This window comes from Bufo gargarizans, chromosome 10 (genome assembly GCF_014858855.1).
Source record: "Bufo gargarizans isolate SCDJY-AF-19 chromosome 10, ASM1485885v1, whole genome shotgun sequence".
Classification (NCBI taxonomy): domain Eukaryota; kingdom Metazoa; phylum Chordata; class Amphibia; order Anura; family Bufonidae; genus Bufo; species Bufo gargarizans.
In genome coordinates this window covers 16,438,223-16,459,746 of record NC_058089.1, presented here as the reverse complement: position 1 = coordinate 16,459,746, position 21,524 = coordinate 16,438,223, and the positions used below count along the sequence as shown (strand labels likewise).

Genomic DNA, 21,524 nt, shown 5'->3' with positions numbered 1-21,524 from the left:
ATGACACCGGAAAAACGGATCCGGTATTGCAATGCATTTTTCTGACTGATCAGGCATTTTTCTGACTGATCAGGATCCTGATAATGCCTGATCAGTCAGAAAAAATGACATGCGTTTGCATACAGTTTGCCTGATCAGGCAGGCAGTTCAGGCAACGGAACTGCCTGCCGGAATCAAACAACGCAAGTGTGAAAGTACCCTTACCTACCCTCTAGATAGGTGATCAGTACCTGATCGGTGGTGGGCCGACACTCCGCAGCCATACATTGTATAGTGGCTGTGCCTGGTATTGCAGCTCAGTCCCATTCACTTCTATGAGCTGTTCTGTGACTAATGTGAACATGTCATCACTTAGCCTAGGGAAAGCAGCGAGGAGGCTGCGGCGCTACTACAAGCTGAACAGCAGGAGTCCCAGGTCTCGGACCCCCACTGATCAGATACTGTTGTATTTCATTCTTGAAAGACCTCTTTAATTGCAGCTGCATGAATTCCTATGCACTGAGCGCCCCCTAGTGGTGGCTGCAGGCAGACAGCTTTATAATAGAAGAGAAGCAGGAGAAATATCTTCCGCTTAATTTAAATGAAATGTAAATTTGCAGAAATCTGATGCGTTGCACTTGGCGTTGGCTGGGTGTGGCTGTCACAAGGAAAATGGGAAAGTGGGTTGGGGGCCCATGCTAAGCTTTGCTATAGGGCCCTGTGAGATCTGTGTATGCCCCTGCTCCAGCTAAACTGCATATCCTTATTCCCAGGGAGCACTCCGTCTGCCAGCTCTGGCACTCTCCACAAGGAGCGGAAGGGCCTCATTAGTATGAACAGAGCCTTATTGTGTAGCATTTCACCAGGAGGATTTTCTGTGTATAAAATTGAAAACATTCATCCATGTGACTAAATATCAATGCGCTTTTGGTCTTTATAGGAGCATTCGGAACACTTGAGATCACTCGTGATATCACTCATTTGACCAAAGCAGCAATGTTCAGTGAAGTTGGAAAGAAAATGCCAGTGTGTGTTCGATTCTCCACTACAAGTAAGTTACGTATTGGAACAGGAGCAGGATACTTGTGCCAATGGTATCAGCAGTAACTTCAGGGTCCACCAAATCCCGGTCTGCCTAAAGTGAGCATTCTAAATACGAAGCTCACTCGAGAGGCTCATGCACAGAAAACATTCTCCTAAAATATATATATTTTTTATTCTGTACTTCATAGATGGCCTTCTAGAAACAAATGTAATAGGCGCAAAGCATTTAAATGACCCGAGAGCATTCTAATGACACCTCCTCATTACATAGAGCACTCTAATGACATCTGCGCCATACAGAGAGCACTCTAATGACATCTGCGCCATACAGAGAGCATTCTAATGACTTCTGCGCCATACAGAGAGCACTCTAATGACATCTGCGCCATACAGAGAGCATTCTAATGACTTCTATCCAATACAGAGAGCACTCTAATGACACCTCCTCATTACATAGAGCACTCTAATGACATCTGCGCCATACAGAGAGCACTCTAATGACACCTCCTCATTACATAGAGCATTCTAATGACATCTGCGCCATACAGAGAGCACTCTAATGACATCTGCGCCATACAGAGAGCATTCTAATGACTTCTATCCAATACAGAGAGCACTCTAATGACACCTCCTCATTACATAGAGCACTCTAATGACATCTGCGCCATACAGAGAGCACTCTAATGACATCTGCGCCATACAGAGAGCACTCTAATGACATCTGCGCCATACAGAGAGCATTCTAATGACTTCTATCCAATACAGAGAGCACTCTAATGACACCTCCTCATTACATAGAGCACTCTAATGACATCTGCGCCATACAGAGAGCATTCTAATGACATCTGCGCCATACAGAGAGCATTCTAATGACATCTGCGCCATACAAAGAGCACTCTAATGACATCTGCGCCATACAGAGAGCATTCTAATGACATCTGCGCCATACAGAGAGCACTCTAATGACATATGTGCCATACAGAGAGCATTCTAATGACTTCTATCCAATACAGAGAGCACTCTAATGACATCTGCGCCATACAGAGAGCATTCTAATGACTTCTATCCCATACAGAGGGCACGCTAATGACATCTGCGCCATACAGAGAGCATTCTAATGACTTATATCCAATACAGAGAGCACTCTAATGACATCTGCGCCATACAGAGAGCATTCTAATGACTTCTATCCAATACAGAGGGCACTCTAATGACATCTGGGCCATACAGAGAGCATTCTAATTACATCTGCGCCATACAGAGAGCACTCTAATGACATCGGTGCAGTACATAGAGCACTCTAATGACATCTGTGTAATAAAGACAGGCTTTTTAACTGTAGTGCCATACAGAGAGCATTTTACATGCAAGTTGAAGCATTAAAGAAGCATTCTAGGTCCAGCCATATGTATTACTGTACATGAACCTGTTTTCTTAATGAACATTGAAACTGTTGGCCTAGGAACCCACTGAATGCTTTATGCAATGACAATATCGTTTTACTATCGTCCACACGTTGCATTTCATGTATGTGGTTTTCATTTGTAGCTCTGTCAAAAGGATCTGCGGATACTGTACAAGATTTTCGTGGACTGGCTGCAAAGTGTTATACAAAGGAAGGGAACGTCGATTTTGTTTGCATCAGCTCTCCAGTATTCTTCACCTGTGATCCTAGGAAGGTCAGTACACGCATATACTATTCACGAGGACTTCTTTCAGCCGAAGCCCTGAATTGGCTCATCACAGCAACTGGAAATGCCAGGGCAATAACCAGTTGAACATTTCACCGCCACAAACAAGAGAGTGCCATACAATCAGCCAATCACAGAGAGGACGGAGCGGCTGTCCTGTGGCAGGGCCTCCACTTACACATATACAGTAAATGTGGTTCAGTAATGTGAATACAAACCTATGGCTGTGTTACTAGATCCTTCCTCTTCTCCGTCTCTCCACAGTTCGCGTCTCTCAATCATGCCATGAAACCCGATCCGAAGACTGATCTTATAAATCACAACAGCTTTTGGGATTTTATGACCCTGACCCCAGAGTCTGCATTTGCGGTACATAATTTATATAACAAATATCAATATATCGAAAGAAAAATTGTCTAAGATTAGATAAATGGACCTGACTTTTTTTTCCCCTCAGAAACAGCACCACTCTTGTTGACGTGGCTGTTTCTGGTATTGCAGCTTTGACCCATTCACTTCGATTGGGTTGAGCTGCAAAGGATTTTCTGAGATTTTTAAGATAGGTCATCAGTATCTGATTGGCGGGGGCCCAACACTCGGGACCTCTGTCGATCAGCTTTTTGAGAAGGCAATAGCGCTCCTGTGAGCACCATGGTCTTCTCTTACCAAGGACACAGCAACGTACATTGCATAACCCTATTCGCGTCTATGGGACCCATGAATGTGTCGTCACTCAGCCTAAGAAAAGCAGAGCGAAGACTGCGGCACTACTGCGAGGGTGTCGGACCCTCCCTGATCAAATACTGATGACCTATCCAGAGGAAAACCCCTTTAGCACAACCCATAGACAAGTGTGGCGCTGGGGAAAAAATTAACAAAACCTTTTTATTTAAACCTGGACAACCCCCCATTTATAAAAATTGGATTCCCACCAGACAACCATTTTTAACAGCATCTGTCAGCAGAATTGTCCCTATGAAACCGTCTGACCTGTAAGGGTACTTTCACACTAGCGTTATTCTTTTCCTGTATTGAAATCCGGTAAAGGGTCTCATTAACGGAAAAAAAACGCATCAGTTTTGTCCTAATGCATTCTGAATGGAAAGCAATGGGTTCAGTATGCATCAGGATGTCTTACGTTCCATCCCTCGTACGGTATTTGATCAAACAAAATACTGCAGCTTGCTGCAGTATTTTTTCGAGGCCAAAATCTCGGAACACTACCGCAATTGCCGGATCTGGCATTTACTTTCATTGAGATGTATTTTTGCCAGATCCGGTACCAAGTGTTCGGGAAATTGCCGCGTTGCCGGATCCGGTTTTCCGGTCTGCGCCGGGATATAAGAGGAGCTATTTTCGATTTTAATTTTTGAAAAAAATTTAATGACGGATCCGGTACCGGTCTAATGTAGGGATGGCCAACCTGAGGCTCTCCAGATGTTGCAAAACTACAACTCCCAGCATGTCCGGACTGCCAACAGCTATCAGCCTACAGCAGGGCATGGTGGGAATTGTAGTTTTACAACAGCTGGAGAGCCACAGGTTGGCCATGCCTGGATGGATCCGGAAAAAAAAGATTTCCGTTTGCATACGGTTTGCATTGGGAAAGTACCCTTACATGTGCGCTTGGCAGCTGCGTTGCCGTTACACCTAGAGGCTATGCTCTCTCTACAACTGCATTTTGATTGACAGTTCCAGGTGTGATGACATTTTCACTGCTTGACTCTGCCAGTCAAAGTGCAGGGGGCATAGCAGTTGCAGAGAGAGCAGAGCCTCTAGGTGTAACGGTAACGCCCCCGTTGCTCCTAAAGGGTCATTTGCATATATTTAGACATAAGTTTTCTCAGCAATGCGGACACATAGGAACATGGGACCAACACAGACGCCTTCAGCTGCCAAGTGCACATGTAACAGGTCAGCCAGTGTCATAGGTACAAAACTGCTGACAGATGCCACCTAGGGGTAATGACTTTGGGAAGATGTCTTGCCAACCTTTGGGTTATGTGAACCCAAATGCTTCATTGCGGGGGGAAGAACACTAGGCTTTGGTAAACTAGAATCTTTGGGCCACCACATTGGCTTCTCAGTGTCACAGAGGCTACGTATGAGTGACTCTCTGCTCTTGCCTTCTCCTCTAGAATATGCATTTGTTCTCCGACGATGGGCTTCCGAAAGGATACAGAACCCTGGAAGCTTATGCTTGTCATGCTTTTAGACTTGTCAATGCTGCTGGAGATCATGTGTATTGCAAATTCCAGTTTACGGTGGGTATCTCATACACTCTTTCCTTATGTTGGCCTGGGGAAATTAAGTGAAAAAGTGCCGTACGTGTCAGAGTGAAAACTACAGGAAATTGTACATAGAGAGGTATAAAAGCAAAAAACAAACAATGCAAACACAAATAATAAAGCAAATACAATCGTGCCATACTCACTATAAAAAAAATGTAAAATGCTAATGCTGCGTTATAAATGTGAAATTTTTGGCAAATATATTTTGTACAAAATTATTTGTGCCCGTCTGCCGCCGTCAAGGAGATCTCCTTAAGACGTCTTAATGAGATCGCCTTGATGCTGGCAAACGGCCACAAATAATTTTGTCCAAACTGTATTTGCCAAGAATCTCACATTTATAACTCAGCATTTTACATTTTCTATAGTGAGTATGGCACGATTGTATTTGCTTTATTATTTGTGTTTGCAGAGTGCTGTTGCATTGTTTGTTTTTTTGCTTTTGTGCTTTCAGCCAGGGCGATGTGCACCTGCGTGCTGGGATGTGCTGGCTGACCCCCAATTTTATTTTCTTTACATAGAGAGGTATCCATCGTTCAGTTTTAAGTCCAAAATGATGTGCTGTTTAACCCTTTTAGCCTTGTTTTTTGCATTTTCCTTGTTTACTCCCTTCCTTCCCAGAGCCATAGCTTTTTTCATTTTTCCATTCACATAGTCGTATGAAGGTTTGTTTGTTTGTTTTTGTCACCATTTAATATTGCTACAATGTAGTAGGAAGCTGGACAAAAAAAATCCAAATGGAATAGCGCAATTCTGTCACAGTGCCATGGGTTTTGTTTTTACGGTGTTCCCTATGGGCTAAAACTGTCCTGCGGCCTTCACTCTCTGGGTCAGTAAGATTACAGCGATGCCATATTTGCATAGTTTTTCTTGCGTTTTCACCCCTTCCCGCGAGACGTGACTTAAGCCCCAGCACCTGCCCGGTCAGGGCAGTCACTGACAGCCGAGCCCCTGCTGTATGCGCTGGCATCGGTGAAAACACAGATTCATATCTCACATCTTTTGAAAAGAAGGCAGAGCGACACTATGTGCCTCGCGCGAAACACACCACGGCAAATATTTTCTGTACTAGGCCACGCCTATAACTCCGCCCAAAACGTAACTAAACACCTAAACCAACCCAGTCCCGTAAATGCCCCCACATAGTAATTATTCCTCCTTTATGCCACCACACAGTATTTATGCCCACATTGTGCCCCCTTCATAGGATATGCCCAGATATGTGCCTCCTTCACGGGTTAAGCCCAGATATGTGCCTCCTTCACAGGTTATGCCCAGATATGTGCCCCCTCACAGTAGTTATGGCCAGATATGTGCCTCCTTCACAGGTTATGCCCAGATATGTGCCTCCTCACAGTAGTTATGCCCAGATATGTGCCCCCTCACAGTTGCGATGCCAAGATATGTGCCCCCTTACAATAGTTATGCCCAGATATGTGCCCCTTACAATAGTTATGCCAAGATATGTGCCCTTTTCACAGTATTATGCCCAGATATGTGCCCTTTTCACAGTAGTTATGCCCAGATATGTGCCCCCTCACAGTAATATGCCCTGATATGTGCCCTGATATATGCCCCCCTCACAGTAATACTCCAAGTTATGCCCCCTCCCAGTGGCACTGCCCAGATATGTGCCCACTCCCAGTGGCAATACCCAGATATGTGCCCCCTCACAGTGGCAATGCCCAGATATGTGCCCTTTTCACAGTACTATGCCCAGATATGTGCCCCCTAACAGTAATATGCCCAGATATGTGCCTTGATATATGCCCACCTCACAGTAATATGCCCGGTTGTGCCCCCTCACAGTCATATGCCCGCTCATAGTAATATGCCCAGTTATATGCCCCCTCACAGTCATATGCCCAGTTATGCCCCCTCACAGTCATATGCCCAGTTATGTGCCCCCTCACAGTCATATGCCCGCTCATAGTAATATGCCCAGTTATGTGCCCCCTCACAGTCATATGCCCAGTTATGCCCCCTCACAGTCATATGCCCAGTTATGTGCCCCCTCACAGTCATATGCCCAGTTATGTGCCCCCTCACAGTAATATGCCCGGATGTGCCCCCTCACAGTAATATGCCCAGGATTGTGCCCCCTTAGAGTAATATGGTTATATGCCCAGATGTGCCCTCTCACAGTAATAGGGTAATATGCCCAGGATTGTGCCCCCTTCACAGGAAGTTAAAAATAAACCCTCTACATACTCGCCTAGGATCCTCGCCGAGGAGGAAGAGCACAACGGACTGCTGGCCCCGCCCCCTGCCCAGACCCTGACCTTTACAAAATGATGCCAACATAAAGTAGACATATGGGGAATGATGACTGATAACTATTTTATGAGACATTACTATCTGTCTTAAAAGTAGAAAAATTCTAATTTAGAAAATTGTGAATTTTTCAAAATTTTCTATAAATTTAGGATTCTTTTTATAAATAAAGGTGAAATATATATCAACTCAAATTTATCACTAACATGAAGTACAATGTGTCACGAGAAAACAGTCTCAGAATGGCGTGGATAAGTAAAAGCGTTTCAAAGTTATTACCACATAAAGTGACGCATGTTAGATTTGCAAAAAATGGCCTGGGCAGGAGGGTGAAAACTAGAAGGGGTTAATACTTAAAAAATATACTTTTTTCTTCTCATTACCATATTCTTAGCCACATAACTTTTTAATATTTACGTCTAGTGAGCTGTGGGTGGGCTTATTTATTGTGGGGCGATTTTTTAATAATTTTTTTTTGAGGGAGGTGAAGCAACGAAAAAACTGCAAATTGCACATTTTTTATTCCCCCCCCCCCCCCGCCCCCATTACAGCATTCACTGTACAGGAGAAATACATATACTGTACATCTTAAGAGTCCGGTCGATTTGGGACACGGCGATGCCTATGATCTTTTTTTTTTTTTTTTTCTTTTTTTTTATTATGGGAAAAGGGAGCCGATTTGTATTTTTTACATATTTAAAATATATATATTTTTTTTACCATTTTTAAGTCCACTTCCGATTGCTTCGCCTAACATTGCAATGAATTACTATTGCAGTGTATAGGAGATTCACTATCTTCCTATGCAGCCCCGCCACCTGCAGGCCTAGATAGGAACTACAGCTGAAATAGCCTGGGTTCCTTCAGAGAGTCCCAGGTTATTACAGAGAACAAACTGTTTCCTGCCATGTCCGCGCAGGGAAGTCGTCCAGACCCTAGGAGCGCAGCCTTCCCGGGGAAAACCACCTCAGGTGCATTGGTCAGAATTGGCCACAGCATCTGAGGGCTTAAAGGTCTGCCACTGGCTTTAGTGCCGATCGCTGACCTTAGATATCTCTTGTGTAAAACAGCAAAAACCTGGCAGCTATGGCCATCTCTAATGTGCCGACATGTACAGTATATGTCCCCAAAAAATGAGGCAGCATTCCTGATTCCATGGTGAAAAATATATGAAGTTCTCTTTATTCACCCATGCTACACTTCTTGTCAAGCTATGACATCTGTGTGCTGTCCTTTTTTCTTGTGGGCCTATAGAAATGAATGGGCCCATGTCAAATCCGCAAAAAATGCTGGTCAAGACAAGGATGAAAAACACAGTTGTGTCCATAGAAGTCAGGGAGAGCTAAATAAATCTGTATGCGGAGGGCTCCCCCTAGTGGCATTTGCAGGAAGCCACTATGACAATATCATGGTAGCATAGGGAGCAATTCAGTGGCAGCCCACAGCAGGCAGGTGCTTGCCTTTATAGAGGTTAGGCCAATGGATATTACTGTACATTTAGCTATGTGTACGATCAAAGACTTTTTTTCTTTTCTGAATTGCTATAGCCTAAGACCAGTGAATTATTCATGACCACAGAAGAAGGCACTCGATTAGCTGGAGTTGATCCATCGTATGCGACCAGGGATTTGTATTGTGCAATAAAGAATGGAAATTTCCCACAATGGAAACTGGAAATGCAAATTATGACCCAGGAACAAAGCGAGGCAATGCCCTGTTGCTTCTCTGACATCACTAGGGTAAGTGACTATCAGCCGTTGGAAGCAGTACCAAAGAAAATGCATAATGCATGGTCCCACCAAATTGTCCATGTCCTTTCCGGCACCTCCCATAGAGGGAATGAGCTGCCATGGTGCCATGGACATCCCCTTAAAATGACATTACTGTAGGTCATAAAGTATTTCTCGGTCTACATTTCTGTACTTTGTTCATTTCAGGAATGGGATCCTATCACTCACCCCTTGATGGAAGTAGGAATACTCACTTTAGATAGAAACCCTAATAACCATTTCTTAGATGTGGAACAGGCGGCCTTTTGCCCGGGTAACTTATGTCCAGGAATAGAGGGATTCCTGGATAAAACATTCCAGGTAAGTAAAAGGAAAAACGGAATTCTGCTTGTAACAACTTCACGTTAATTTGTGGAAGGCTCTCAGCGCATATCCAGAGCTGCTTTAAAAATTCTTCTGGTTGCCATTGGAAACGGTCAACATTTCAGCTCCACCTGTTGTCAGCCATGCGATCTAGCTGTAAAGGTTAGGCTCTCACATTTGCTGTTTCCATTCAGTTTCTTGATACATTTAAAAAAAAGTCATTGTATGATCATAAGGGAGAGCAAAATATTGGGAGGAAAAAAAGCGACTTTTATTTTAATTTTTTTTCTTAAAGGGAACCTGTCACCGGGATTTTGTGTATAGAGCTGAGGACATGGGTTGCTAGATGGCCGCTAGCACGTCCGCAATACCCAGTCCCCATAGCTCTGTGTGCTTTTTATTGTGTAAAACATATGCAAATTAACCTGAGATGAGTCCTGTCCCTGAGATGAGTCCTGTCCCTGAGATGAGTCCAGCGTGATGGAGCCCAGCACCGCCCCGCATCCTCAGAATCTTCTCCTTGCTCCCCGACGTCACAAAGCTAGTGCGCTGTAATCTTGTGATGCGCGAGCTAGCGCATGCGCAGTTCCTTCCCTGAGGCTGATGCCAGCACAGGGAAGGAACACTATGCCGACACTGCGCATGCGCTAGCTCGCGCATCGCGAGATTACGGCGCACTAGCTTTGTGACGTCGGGGAGCAAGGAGGAGATTCGGAGTATGCGGGGTGGTGCCGGGCTCCATCACAGTGGGCGTGGCTGGGCTCCGGAAATGTTAGTAGCCTCATTTACATATGTATAGTTTTTTTGACACAATAAAAGCACACAGAGCGTGTGTGTCAGGCCTACAGCGTGCACTGTGCCCACTACGGCCAGTGCCCATGTCCTCAGCGCTATACACAAAATCCCGGTGACAGGTTCCCTTTAAGATGCACTGTAAAAAAACATGTTCGGTTCCAAGGTTTCTCTTCAGAAACAAGAGAAATAATTACTCCTCCGTCTTATCTTCGGGCGCAGGAGACTGGGGGCCCACCGAGGAATCCCCCGCCTCCCTGGTGGGCCAGTCCGAGCCTGCTGGAGAGTCCCTGCAGCTAGCAGATTTTTTATATCCTTTCAGGCTCGTGCGTTTGCCTACGCTGATGCGCAGAGGTATCGTTTGGGAGCAAACTTTGCACAACTGGAAGTGAATCGTCCCAAGGTTTGTGTGAACAATTACCAGCAGGATGGACTCATGGCCTTCCACCAAGGTATGTTAGTCTTAACCATCTTGCCTGACTTTTCTACCTTCTAACACTGCCTTAAAGGGGTATTCCGAGTGTTTAATACTGATTACACATCCTCAGGATAGGTCATCGGTGTGTGATTGGTCGGGGTCCGACGCCCGGCACCCCTGCCAATCAGCTGTTTGAAGAGACTGAGGCGTTCCAGTGAGCTCCGCAGCCTCCTCGAAGTTCACCAAGCACAGCGCCATCCATTGTATAGTGGCTGTGGTTGGTACTGCATCCCAGGCCCATTCATTTCTAAGCCATGTGAGCGATAAATGTGATGTCACTGGCCTAGGTCGAGGATCCGGGAGCATTGTGGCCTCTTCAAACAGATGATCAGTAGCTTCTGATGCCGGCACAGTCGCTGCTGCATCTCCTGCATATTGGGTGACGCTAGGTCGCAGCTTGCTATTGGCTGCGTCCCCCCCACCCAAGAGATGCAGTGCTGGCCATGCCGGCATCAGAAGTGACACGGGTGCCGGGAAGCAAGGTAAGTACAATCTCTGTGAGGGACCCCAGCATATGGGGGGGAAGCATTATAGGTCTTGGATAACCCCTTTAATATACGTTTGTGGGGGAATGTTACACGTATAAAGGGCTTCATGGTATTTATGTAATTAAAGGGGTTGGTGATAAATGTCTGATTGCTGGGGGTAGGTTCTCCACTAATTACAATAACGGGGGTCTCCAAGTCACCTGTGTAACCAGTGCTCCATTCACTTCTATTGGACCACGTCCGACTCGCTCCGGCAGGCCCATGGAAGTGGTCACGCATAGCCACTACCACTCCACTCCATTTACACAGGCGAATCAGGGGGGCCCATTCTAGTGATTTGTAGGAGACCCCCAGCGATCATACCCAACCCCTTTTTATGCTAGAAAGTTCTGCAACTTGCTAATATACTGTGGGTTATTATTTCTCACCATTCTCAAGATCTCTTCTTGCTGTCATTGAATGTGAACACCCCCGAATCATGTTCTGGATGGACTTATGATATATAGGCAAGATGCATAGCCCAAAGGAATGTACTCCATACAGCTGAATATCTCTGCCATAAAATAAAAAAAACATATACAAAGTTTTTAAGATGCTATTGTATTGGAAAGCGTAGCTGGCAGCTAGACATCCGCCTAAGGCCTCATGCACGCGGCTGGCCTGTGCGCGTACTGTGATCAGGGTCCGCAGTATACGGGCCCCTGCCATTTGTGCACCGTATCACGGATGTAGACCCATTCACCTGGATGGGTCCGCAATCCGGAAAGTGCCGTTCGGAACGGAGGCACAGAACCCCACGGAAGCATTACGGAGTGCTTCCGTGGGGTTTCTCTCCGTGCCGTCGCACCGCAAAAAAAACAGAACTTGTTCTATTTCTTTGCGGTGCGGACGGATCACGGACCCATTCAAGTTGAATGGGTCTGGATCCGTCTGCGGCAGCTGCACGGATGTTGCCTGTGCGTTGGGGATCGCAAATTGTGGACGGAACCGACGGGCAATGCCTATGTACATGAGGCCTTAAGGACGCTTATTTTGGCATACATCTGGTTCCTAGAAGTCTATGGATACAATGTACCCACCAGATATAGTGTAATCCGAGCCATACATAGGTGCAGTGCTCGTTACAGTGTATCAGTGCCCTCTCCTTCAACGCTAGCTCTACACGGCGACATGTAAGTCGCGCGACAAATAGAGCACAAACAGCGACGCTGCAACATTTTTTTTTATGGAAGTCTATGGTGTCGCACTGCAACATGCGACATCTCCAATGGATATTTTTGAGACTGTTGCATCGCAGCGCTACACCATAGACTTCCATTAAAAAAATTGGTGCGACAAAATGTGATCAGAATCGTTTTCCATTGCTACACACAGTGGAGGGCATATTTACCTAACCTCTTTTACTTCCATGCAGTGGGCAAAACCAATTACTATCCCAACACAACCAGAGGTCCACAACCTAACCCAAAATTCAAGGAGACTGTGTTCAAAGTCTGCGGTGATGTGGACAGATACGACTGCTGTGAGGATCATTTCAGCCAGGTATTACATGCTAGCGCTGATCTTCAGTGCTGCTCTGATCGCCAGCTTAGGCTACTTTCACACCAGAGTAATGAATCAGTAAGAAACGGAAGCGTTCCCCCCCCCCCGCTATGACGGATCTCAATAGCGGAAAGGGAAAGCGCAGATGTGAAAGTAGCCTTAGCTGCGTTGTCTGCGGTTTTCCTGTTTGATGTATTTATTTTCTTCTGTTTTGACCATGTCCATGCAACTCTCTCTTATTTCCTGTGATGTCATGTCCATGGGCGGGGCAGCGACAGGGGAGTGTCTATGGAACTAGCGGGGTGGGAGGAGATATGAACTAGGGGCGGTGCTGGAGCTGTGGCAAAGAAAGGAGAAGTGCATCATGGGTTTGGTTGGATGCAGCCACAGGAAGTGCTACGTAGAGGACGGTTTACATGGTGAAAACGGGTCAGGAGGGTCCAAACTGAAAAAAAAATATGGGAAAGGGGTAAATGAGGTAAGAAACTGATTAAATTAGTTTGACAAGACCGATCCCTCATGAAGGCATGATGATTTTTTAGCACAAAATTTGTAAAAGGCAATCATATAAAAATTGTCCCCAAAGGTGTACATAGCCTTTAATAAAGCATTGAGCGAACTTGAGATTTGCAAGTCGGTCGTTCGGGTTATCTAAGAATCCAGTTATGGATTCCGTTACTACGGACCATAACGGAATTCTATGGCGGGACGCACCACGGAAGCCTATAAGAGGCATTCCGTCATAATAGAAGTCTATGGCCAGCATAGCTCTTATAGGCTTCCGTGGTGTGTGCCGTCATCGAAATCTGTTATGGTCCTTGGTAGCAGAATCCATAACGGGATTCTTAGATAACCCGAATGCCAGACTTGCAAATTGCAAGTTCGCTCAACACTAATTAAAACCTCAGACGGATGCGCTCTTCTCTCCCAGTGATTTGTAGCTCTGCTTGCTCGGATAGGCTCCTGTGTATAAGCACAAGCTCACCAGGTGGTCAGTGCATGGGGAACTTACGGCATCTTCCTCCTTCCACTCTCATTGCTGCTTTCTCCACAGTCTCAGGCCTTCTATAACGCAATGGAAGAAGATCACAAGGATAGAACTGCACAAAATTTTGCAGATAGTATTTCTAGGGCAAGCCCTGAAATACAGGAACGGACGGTGAGTACCAGACCCTTCATATTGTATAGAATGTATACGGGATCACATTGCTCGTCCATTACTTGTTCTGTCTAGTCCTTCATTGACTCTTTCATGTAACGTTGTCACGGACCCGCCCACTTTCTCTTGACTTAGAATCTGGGTATTGTCCTCCACCTGACATAATACGATCAGTTAGGCTTTGTTCACATTGGCGCTAGGTCAGGGCCATCTGATTTCTATTGTTTTTTTGATGAGCAGATCCTTCACGATCACCATGCTACTAATGGGCTTTTAAAGTAGCCTTAAAGGGATTGTCTTACAACCGTTGAACCGACCAATATCATGGTTAGAAGAATGAGCGCCCCAATGTCCCCATTCAAATGAAGCGGTGGTCGAGCATGCTCACTGCCGCTCCGTTCAAAATATTGCTCAGGTATATTCGATGTAGAGTTCTAATGCAGCCGTAGTGGGCGTGCTCCACCACTCCGTTTAAGGAAATTCTTTCTCGTGATCGGTGGGAGTCCCAGCAGTTGGAGTCCACCAATCAGGCACTGAAAGGGGTTGGCCCATCTCGCACTTTGGTGGCATATTGCCAGAGGTGGGACCTGCACTGATCTCTAGAATGGAACTCCCATAGAAGTGAAGGAGAGCGCACCACACATGCGCTGCCCCCTCTACATCCGGAGTTCCGGAAATTTTTTGGCACTCCCATAGAAGTGAATAGAGGGTAGCTGTGCTTGCGCGGGGATGTCTTCTCTGCTTTGGAGACCCCATTCTAGAGGACATTGGTGGAATATCCTAACATTATGCCAACAAAGTGCGACATGGGCCAACCCCTTTAAGTTTAAAGTTTATAAAATGGTTTTAATATTATTTTGTTACACCTAGGGGAAACCAGCCATATCTGATAATGTTGATAACTTGTGGGTGATACATGTAAAATGTTAATTTTATATTATTTTTTTTAGCTTGAATACTTGAATTCGATAGATCCCGACCTCATGAGCAGAGTGGCTGCACGGGTCACTCAGATTCCAGAGTGTGGAACTCCATAGGTAAAGTAGAAAAATAGTGTTTCATCAATGTCAGGGCACTTTCACACTAACGTTTTTGTTTTCCGGCATGGAGTTCTGTCGTCGGGGCTCAATACCGGAAAAGAACTGATCAGTTATATCCTAAGGCCTCTTTCGCAAGGGCGTCATGTTTTTTCCCGGGTAAGATGCGGGTGCGTTGCGGGAAAATGCACAATTTTTCCGCGCAAGTGCAAAACATTGTAATGCGTTTTGCACTCGCGTGAGAAAAATCGGCATGTTTGGGTTAGGTGCTGGGTAGATTGTATTATTTTCCCTTATAACATGGTTATAAGGAAAAATTATAGCATTCTTAATACAGAATGCATAGTAAAACAGCGCTGGAGGGGTTAAAAAAATAAAACTAAAAAATTAACTCACCTAATCCACTTGTGCACGCAGCCGGCATCTCTTCTGTCTTCTTTCTTCAGGACCTGGGTAAAGGACCTGTGGTGACGTCACTGCGCTCATCACATGGTCCATCACATGATCTTTTACCATGGTGATGGATCATGTGACGGCCCATGTGATGAGCGCAGTGACGTCACCACAGGTCCTTTACCCAGGTCCTGAAGAAAGAAGACAGAAGACAGGAGAGAAGCCGGGCTGCACTAACAAGTTGATTAAGGTGATTTAAAATATTATTATTATTTTTAACCCCTCCAGCATTTTTGTACTATGCATTCTGTATTAGGAATGCTATTATTTTCCCTTATAACCATGTTATAAGGGAAAATAATAATGATCGGGTCTCCATCCCGATCGTCTCCTAGCAACCATGCGTGAAAATCGCACTGCATCCGCACTTGCTTGCGGATGCTTGTGATCTTCACGCAGCCCCATTCATTTCTATGGGGCCGTGAAAAACGCACAATATAGAGCATGCTGCGATTTTCACGCAACGCAATGCGTGAAAATCACCGCTCATGTGCACAGCCCCATAGAAATGAATGGGTCGGGATTCAGTGCGGGTGCAATGCATTCAACTCACGCATTGCACCCGCGTGGAAATCTCGCCCGTGTGAAAGGGGCCTAATGCATTCTGAATGGAGAGAAATCCGTTAAGGATGCATCAGGATGTCTTCAGTTCAGTCACTGAACGTCGTTTTGGACGGAGAAAATACCGCAGCATGCTGCGGTATTATCTCCGTCAAAAATGCCGGATCAGTTGCTGTAATGCCGGATCCGGCATTAATTTACATAGGAATGTATTAGTGACGGATCCGGCATTAGAAATACCTGAATGACGGATCCGTCCTTCCGGTTTGCGCATGCATAGACCTTTAATACTGTAAAAAATAAAAATACAAGATGGATCCGTCTATCCGCATTACAAGCGGAGAGACGGATCCGTTCACGCAAGGCATTTGTGAGACGGATCCGGATCCGTCTACAAATGCTTTCAGTTTGCATCCAGATCGCCGGATCCAGCGGGCAGTTCCGACGACGGGAACTGCTTGCCGGATCCCTCTGCCGCAAGTGTTAACATTAACCCTCCAGAATACCGTGCGAGTGAAAGTCCTTTACTCTGGCACAGGATAATCCAGACAATCTGCCAATCTGGCTCTTGTTTTGAACCCAAAACTGCAACACAATATGGAAAGAAACGTGAAAATGACCACGGAAGGCAGACTTTAAAGGGGTGGTCTAGGTTTATCCCATAAATCTAGTACATGACAACCTCTTTCTAACAAAGCTAGAACCAGCCCTGCACCTCACATGGATCCAGAGATCTCCCCGTTCATTGCTCTGCTAGATTTATTTCAAGATGGCAGATTAGAGGGCGCGTCCCTTCTCAGAGGTTGTGTCCTTTCTGCTGCAGCTGGTGGCAGTTCAAGGATGGAACTAAGCATGTGCTTCCATCTCAGTGAGCAGGACAGAGAAATTAGAAAAGGAGCAAACAGCAGGTGGCGCTATACTCACAGATTTCAGTAAATAACTCAGCGGCTATATACAATTTTTAATTACATGCAATTACAAAACTATTCAAATCCAGCTGCTGGTTTTGAAAACTGTAGAATATAATTTGTGGGACGACCCCTTTAAATTTGCCCCCCAGCCAGCGCTACCTGTGGAGATATCCATATTTACCTGCTCCCCACCGCTCCGTTCCAACATCGTGGCCCCTGAACTAGTTTCAATGGACTTCTGGGCCCAATCACCCAACTTCCGCAAGGATGTGGGTCAACAGGCTCCGCTGCAGCCAATGACTGACCTCAGCGGTGACACGTGGCCAAGTATTACATGCTGCTTGTAGTCAATGGCTGCAGTGGCACACGTGACACCGTCTGTGCGGAAGTTGACAGATGGAGTCCAATAAAGAGTCCAGACGGAACGAGGAGCAGGTAAGTATGGATTTCTCTACAGCAGGGAGGCCCAACCTGCGGCCGTCCAGCTTTTGTAAAACTACAATTCCCACCATGCCATGCTGTAGGCTGATAGCTGTAAGCGCTCCGGGCATGCTGAGAGTTGTAGTTTTACAACAGCTGGAAAGCCGCAGGTTGAGCATCCCTGCTCTACAGGTACCAACGGCTGAAGGGGGGGGCAGATTTAGGGAAATAAATAAAAATTCGACAACTCCCTTTAATGCCTAGAATTGTTATTCTTAGCGCAGGGCGACACAAGGATTCTGCCATTCTTTGATTGTCTCATGCTTCACCCCCTCACGTTGGAGTGTTCCTTTAAATTGTTCTTAGTACCCTTTGGGTCTGTCTCGATGAGGTTTCCTCAGCATAGGCCGTCAATATGTAAGCAGTGGGGGTCCGGCGAGACCCCCAGCGATGAGCTGTTTTGCAGTAGCTGCATTGCCGGAACTCTACAGCTCCGTCTACTGTGTGGTGGTCAGAGCTGGTTACTGCAGTGCAGCGCCCATTGAAGTGAATGGTAACCGGCTGCGTCCGCTGCACAGTGGACAGAGCTGTAGTGACTACAGGACGGCTGATCAGTAGGGGTGCGGGGTGTCAGACCCCCGCTAATCAGATATAAAAAGGCCAGTATTATAACAGTACCTGCAAACCCCTTTGGATTTTTCCAGTCTACAGTTCACCTCGTCAGTGTCCAAACTGCCAACCTACAAAACAGATAGAGGTTAATAAATAATTCAGACTGTGCTGCGCAATCCCACTGCTCAAACAAAGCGGATTAAGAAACACATTAACCAGCGGCGCAGAGCGCCAACTTGGCAGAATTAGGATTTTCACCCGACAAACATAGAGGACTCTGCTCCCTTCTGATCACGCAATCAAATTCCACATCAGATAAGGGGACAGTGATATCAACCTCATGGATATTTGCATTGCGTGAGATTACTACCGTGTATAAAGGGTGCAAAATGGTCATCCAGATACTGGCATTGGGGATGATACCTCAGAGGCTGGTATTGGGGATAAAGACCCAGATACTGGCATTGGGGATAAAGACCCAGATACTGGCATAGGGAGTGGTGGCCCAGAGGCTGGTATCGGGGGGTGGTGACCCAGAGGCTGGCATTGGGGGGTGGTGACCTAGAGGCTGGCATCAGGGGTGGTGACCTAGAGGCTGGCATCAGGGGTGGTGACCTAGAGGCTGGCATCAGGGGTGGTGACCTAGAAGCTGACATCGGGGGTGATGACCCAGAGGCTGGCATCAGGGGTGGTAACATAGAGGTTGGCATTGGGAGTGGTAACACAGAGGCTGGCTTCGGGGGTAGTGACCCGTTCTCATTCTGAGCTCAAGGGGCTTATGGTAGCAGGGAGGGGAGTTCTAGCGCTGGCGGTCTCCTGTCTGCAGAGATAGTTTGTCCCATTTCATACATGTACACCCAGTGCCCTCATTGGCACTAGCCCGCAAGATTAGAAGCTTGCTTGGCATCTGCACCCGATCACCCTGCCTAACAGCAAAGATCCATAGAAGCACCTAATGACGGGTGTGGTTAAAAACTGTACCTTGTAAGCCTCATTCACACGTCAGTGTTTTGATCAGTAATTTCCATCAGTGATTTTGAGCCAAAACCAGGTGTGTCACTAAACCCAGAACAGGTGCTCATGTCTGTGGAGGCTCCAATCCTGGACATCACTGAATGAGGCTTTAATGTGGGATAGGTCCACCAATGGACCACAGAGGAGCGTGACTTGTAATATGTGCCCCCCCCCTCCCCCCAAAGTGGGCACTGATGGGAGGCTTTGTGGGTGGATCAAGACAGGGCTTAAAATATACCACAAATTGGGAGTCAAACATGTTTTTCCACCCTTGACATCACTAAGAAAATCCCAGTGACATCATCAGTTGCCTTAAAGAGGACCCGCCCCCTCTCCTGACATGTCCGTTTTAGTAACGACTTGCATTCCCCATGTAATAACGATTCCACAGAATCTATTCTTATGGCTCTATGTTGTGCTGTTCCTCTATTATTTCTACTAGAAATCATGAGTGAATTGCTAGCAGTCTGCAGTGAAGGTCCAGCTGGGTGTTACCAGTCGGGGGGGGGGGGGTGCCCCTGCAGTCCGACACTGGCCTCACTGACTGGATAGGGGTTCTCCAGGCTTTTAACATTGAAGACCTATCCTCAGGTCTCCGGGTGCTGGGAGTCAGACCGCACCGTTCAGATACTGATCAATATTAAACATCCGGAAAACCCATCCGGAAAACCTTTAACCCTGCTTTCTCACAACTGAGCGTTTCCTAAACGCGCGTTTTTGACGCGCGTTTTTTGTAATAGTAAACGCACGTTTGACGCGCGTTTGTGTCATTGACTGCAGTGTCCTATGGCCACAAACGCGCGTCAAAACGCCCCAAAGAAGCTCAAGTACTTGTTTGAGTGTCGGGCGTTTTACAGCGCGATCGTACGCGCTGTAAAACGCCCAGGTGAGAACCATTCCCATAGGGAAGCATTGCTTTTCATGTGTTGAGCGTTTTACATCGCGTTTGAACGCGCTGTAAAACGCTCAGGTGTGAACTTAGGGTAAGAGTATGTCAAAGATCTCTCGAGTATCACATAATCAGGGCAGGTTTTCAGCCTATGGATATAGATAAATAAATAAAATGCTTCTATTCACTGACAACAAGCACACACCTTGAAGATGACAAGGAATTGAAATGCAAAACGTGTATAAGAAATTGCAGAATTATTCATTAGAGGACAATTAAGCCAAAAACTTTTTTAACCCTTTTTCATCCTTCCAGGAAGCTGCAAAGCAAAGAGATCCGGCACCAGGCGCGGCGGTGACTCTACCGGACATACATCTGCTTCGTGTGACGCAACTCTGCTGCCACAATCACTTCCCTGCACTTTCCTGCGATTCATGGGCTGTGGGTTTGCGGTGTCTTTTGAGCTTTTAATGCTTTTTGACCGAGAATAAACTTCTGCATTGCAATCAACTTGGTCTTCGATGTCTGTGCAAATCTGTTCACGAACCTCAACCCTTCCCGTAGAGCGGAGCTACAAAGAGCATGTCTCGCCGAGATGCATTAGACCAGTGCTGCGGGGAAACTACAACTCCCAGCATGTAGTTACAGTTGCTTGACACAAACAGGACCCAGAGTTCAATAGGAACTGTGTAATACCTCTTAGTTCCTGTGGGGGCTCTGCAGGGGATTCAAACACTTCCTGCAGATCCCCCCCCCCGGAGATCCCTCGGATCAGCGAATCGTATAAGGACCCTTCGAAGTAAAAAGCAATTGTCCAAAGTGGAAAACCCCTCTAAGGTAGATGAGATTTTAAAAAATTGCGTGCATGCGCTGTGGAGAGCGTGTGCACCAGAAACAGCAAATAACTTGACATACAGTGCAAATTTTAAAAGTATAAAAAAATAAAATAAAAAAATAAGGGATTACATTTGCACTGAAATGACGATGCTGTCCAGCAGGTGGCGCACTAGTCAATGGCATAATCCTATAGAAATAACTGTCTCCCGTTGTAAACATCTGCACTTGTGCAGCCGGCCACACGCCCTGGTTTTAGGCTGGAAGCCCATTTGGCCGACGCTTATTCCTTCCCCATATTGTACATGCTAGGTTCAGCCGAGCATGCCTGTGTTCTCGTTAGGAAGAAGGGAATTCATTGCTACCAGACTCTGACAGCAGCACAGCTGAACAAGAGGATTGGACAAATTGAAATCCAACAACCCGACCCCTATCTTCCCCCAACATCTGCCATTAGAGGACAGTCGGGAGACCCCCATGCACATAAGATGGTCGGCTGACAATGGACAATATACATCCCAGTGGGATTTATTTCCCATCGGTTGGACACCGATGGTGGTCGCTTCCATCTCTCCCCTGTGGGGCTCAAATCTTATCTACCCAAGAGCGGCGACGAACCCACCGGGACATGAAGGCGGAAGTCTACTAATACACACAGCAGAGCGTGCGCTGTAGAAGGGGTGACCCCAATCTGATAGAAACCTTGACTCACCCCACATTAAAGCAGACTTTTCTCCGCTCCCGACACACCTGTTTTAATAGCTTCATGCATTCCCCGATTCTGGAGCATCTGTTCTTATGACTCCATGTTGTGGCATTCCTCTGAGATTTCTACAAAAAAAATGATGGATGAATTGTCAGCAGCTTGCAGTAAGGGCACAGATGGGTGTTACCAGTCGGGAGTGTGTCCCTGCACAGACTCACTCTATCCAATCAGAGCTGCCATTTTCAGACAGGGACAC

At 46.3% G+C, this 21,524-nt stretch overlaps 2 protein-coding genes and 1 long non-coding RNA gene across 3 annotated transcripts; all 3 read left to right on the top strand.

The window, feature by feature from the left end:
- Positions 1-924: 924 nt before the first annotated feature.
- LOC122920784 (catalase easC-like) lies at positions 925-3,192 on the top strand. The gene is made up of 4 exons (XM_044270512.1): positions 925-1,030; positions 2,572-2,702; positions 2,979-3,083; positions 3,172-3,192. The coding sequence occupies exons 1-4, from the start codon at positions 976-978 to the stop codon at positions 3,190-3,192; spliced, it is 312 nt and encodes a 103-aa protein (XP_044126447.1). The 5' UTR covers positions 925-975.
- A 1,676-nt stretch (positions 3,193-4,868) lies between these two features.
- On the top strand, positions 4,869-12,570 carry LOC122920783 (catalase-like; the record flags this gene model as incomplete). The annotated part of the gene is made up of 5 exons (XM_044270511.1): positions 4,869-4,978; positions 8,827-9,018; positions 9,217-9,369; positions 10,487-10,616; positions 12,545-12,570. Coding segments are annotated over exons 2-5 (480 nt in total), but the record flags the coding sequence as incomplete, so codon positions are not given.
- A 12-nt stretch (positions 12,571-12,582) lies between these two features.
- On the top strand, positions 12,583-20,232 carry LOC122920833. Its single transcript, XR_006386942.1, has 4 exons — positions 12,583-12,672; positions 13,727-13,831; positions 14,782-14,868; positions 20,044-20,232. It is a non-coding gene; the product is annotated as an uncharacterized LOC122920833 (long non-coding RNA).
- Positions 20,233-21,524: the final 1,292 nt, after the last annotated feature.

Bases quoted from the DNA above. Each gene is read 5' to 3' on its own strand.
- LOC122920784 (XM_044270512.1), top strand. From the start codon at position 976: ATGTTCAGTGAAGTTGGAAAGAAAATGCCAGTGTGTGTTCGATTCTCC. The intron at 2,703-2,978 runs GTCAGTACACGC...GTCTCTCCACAG, and splicing joins TCACCTGTGATCCTAGGAAG to TTCGCGTCTCTCAATCATGC. The intron at 3,084-3,171 runs GTACATAATTTA...TTTTCCCCTCAG, and splicing joins CCCCAGAGTCTGCATTTGCG to AAACAGCACCACTCTTGTTG.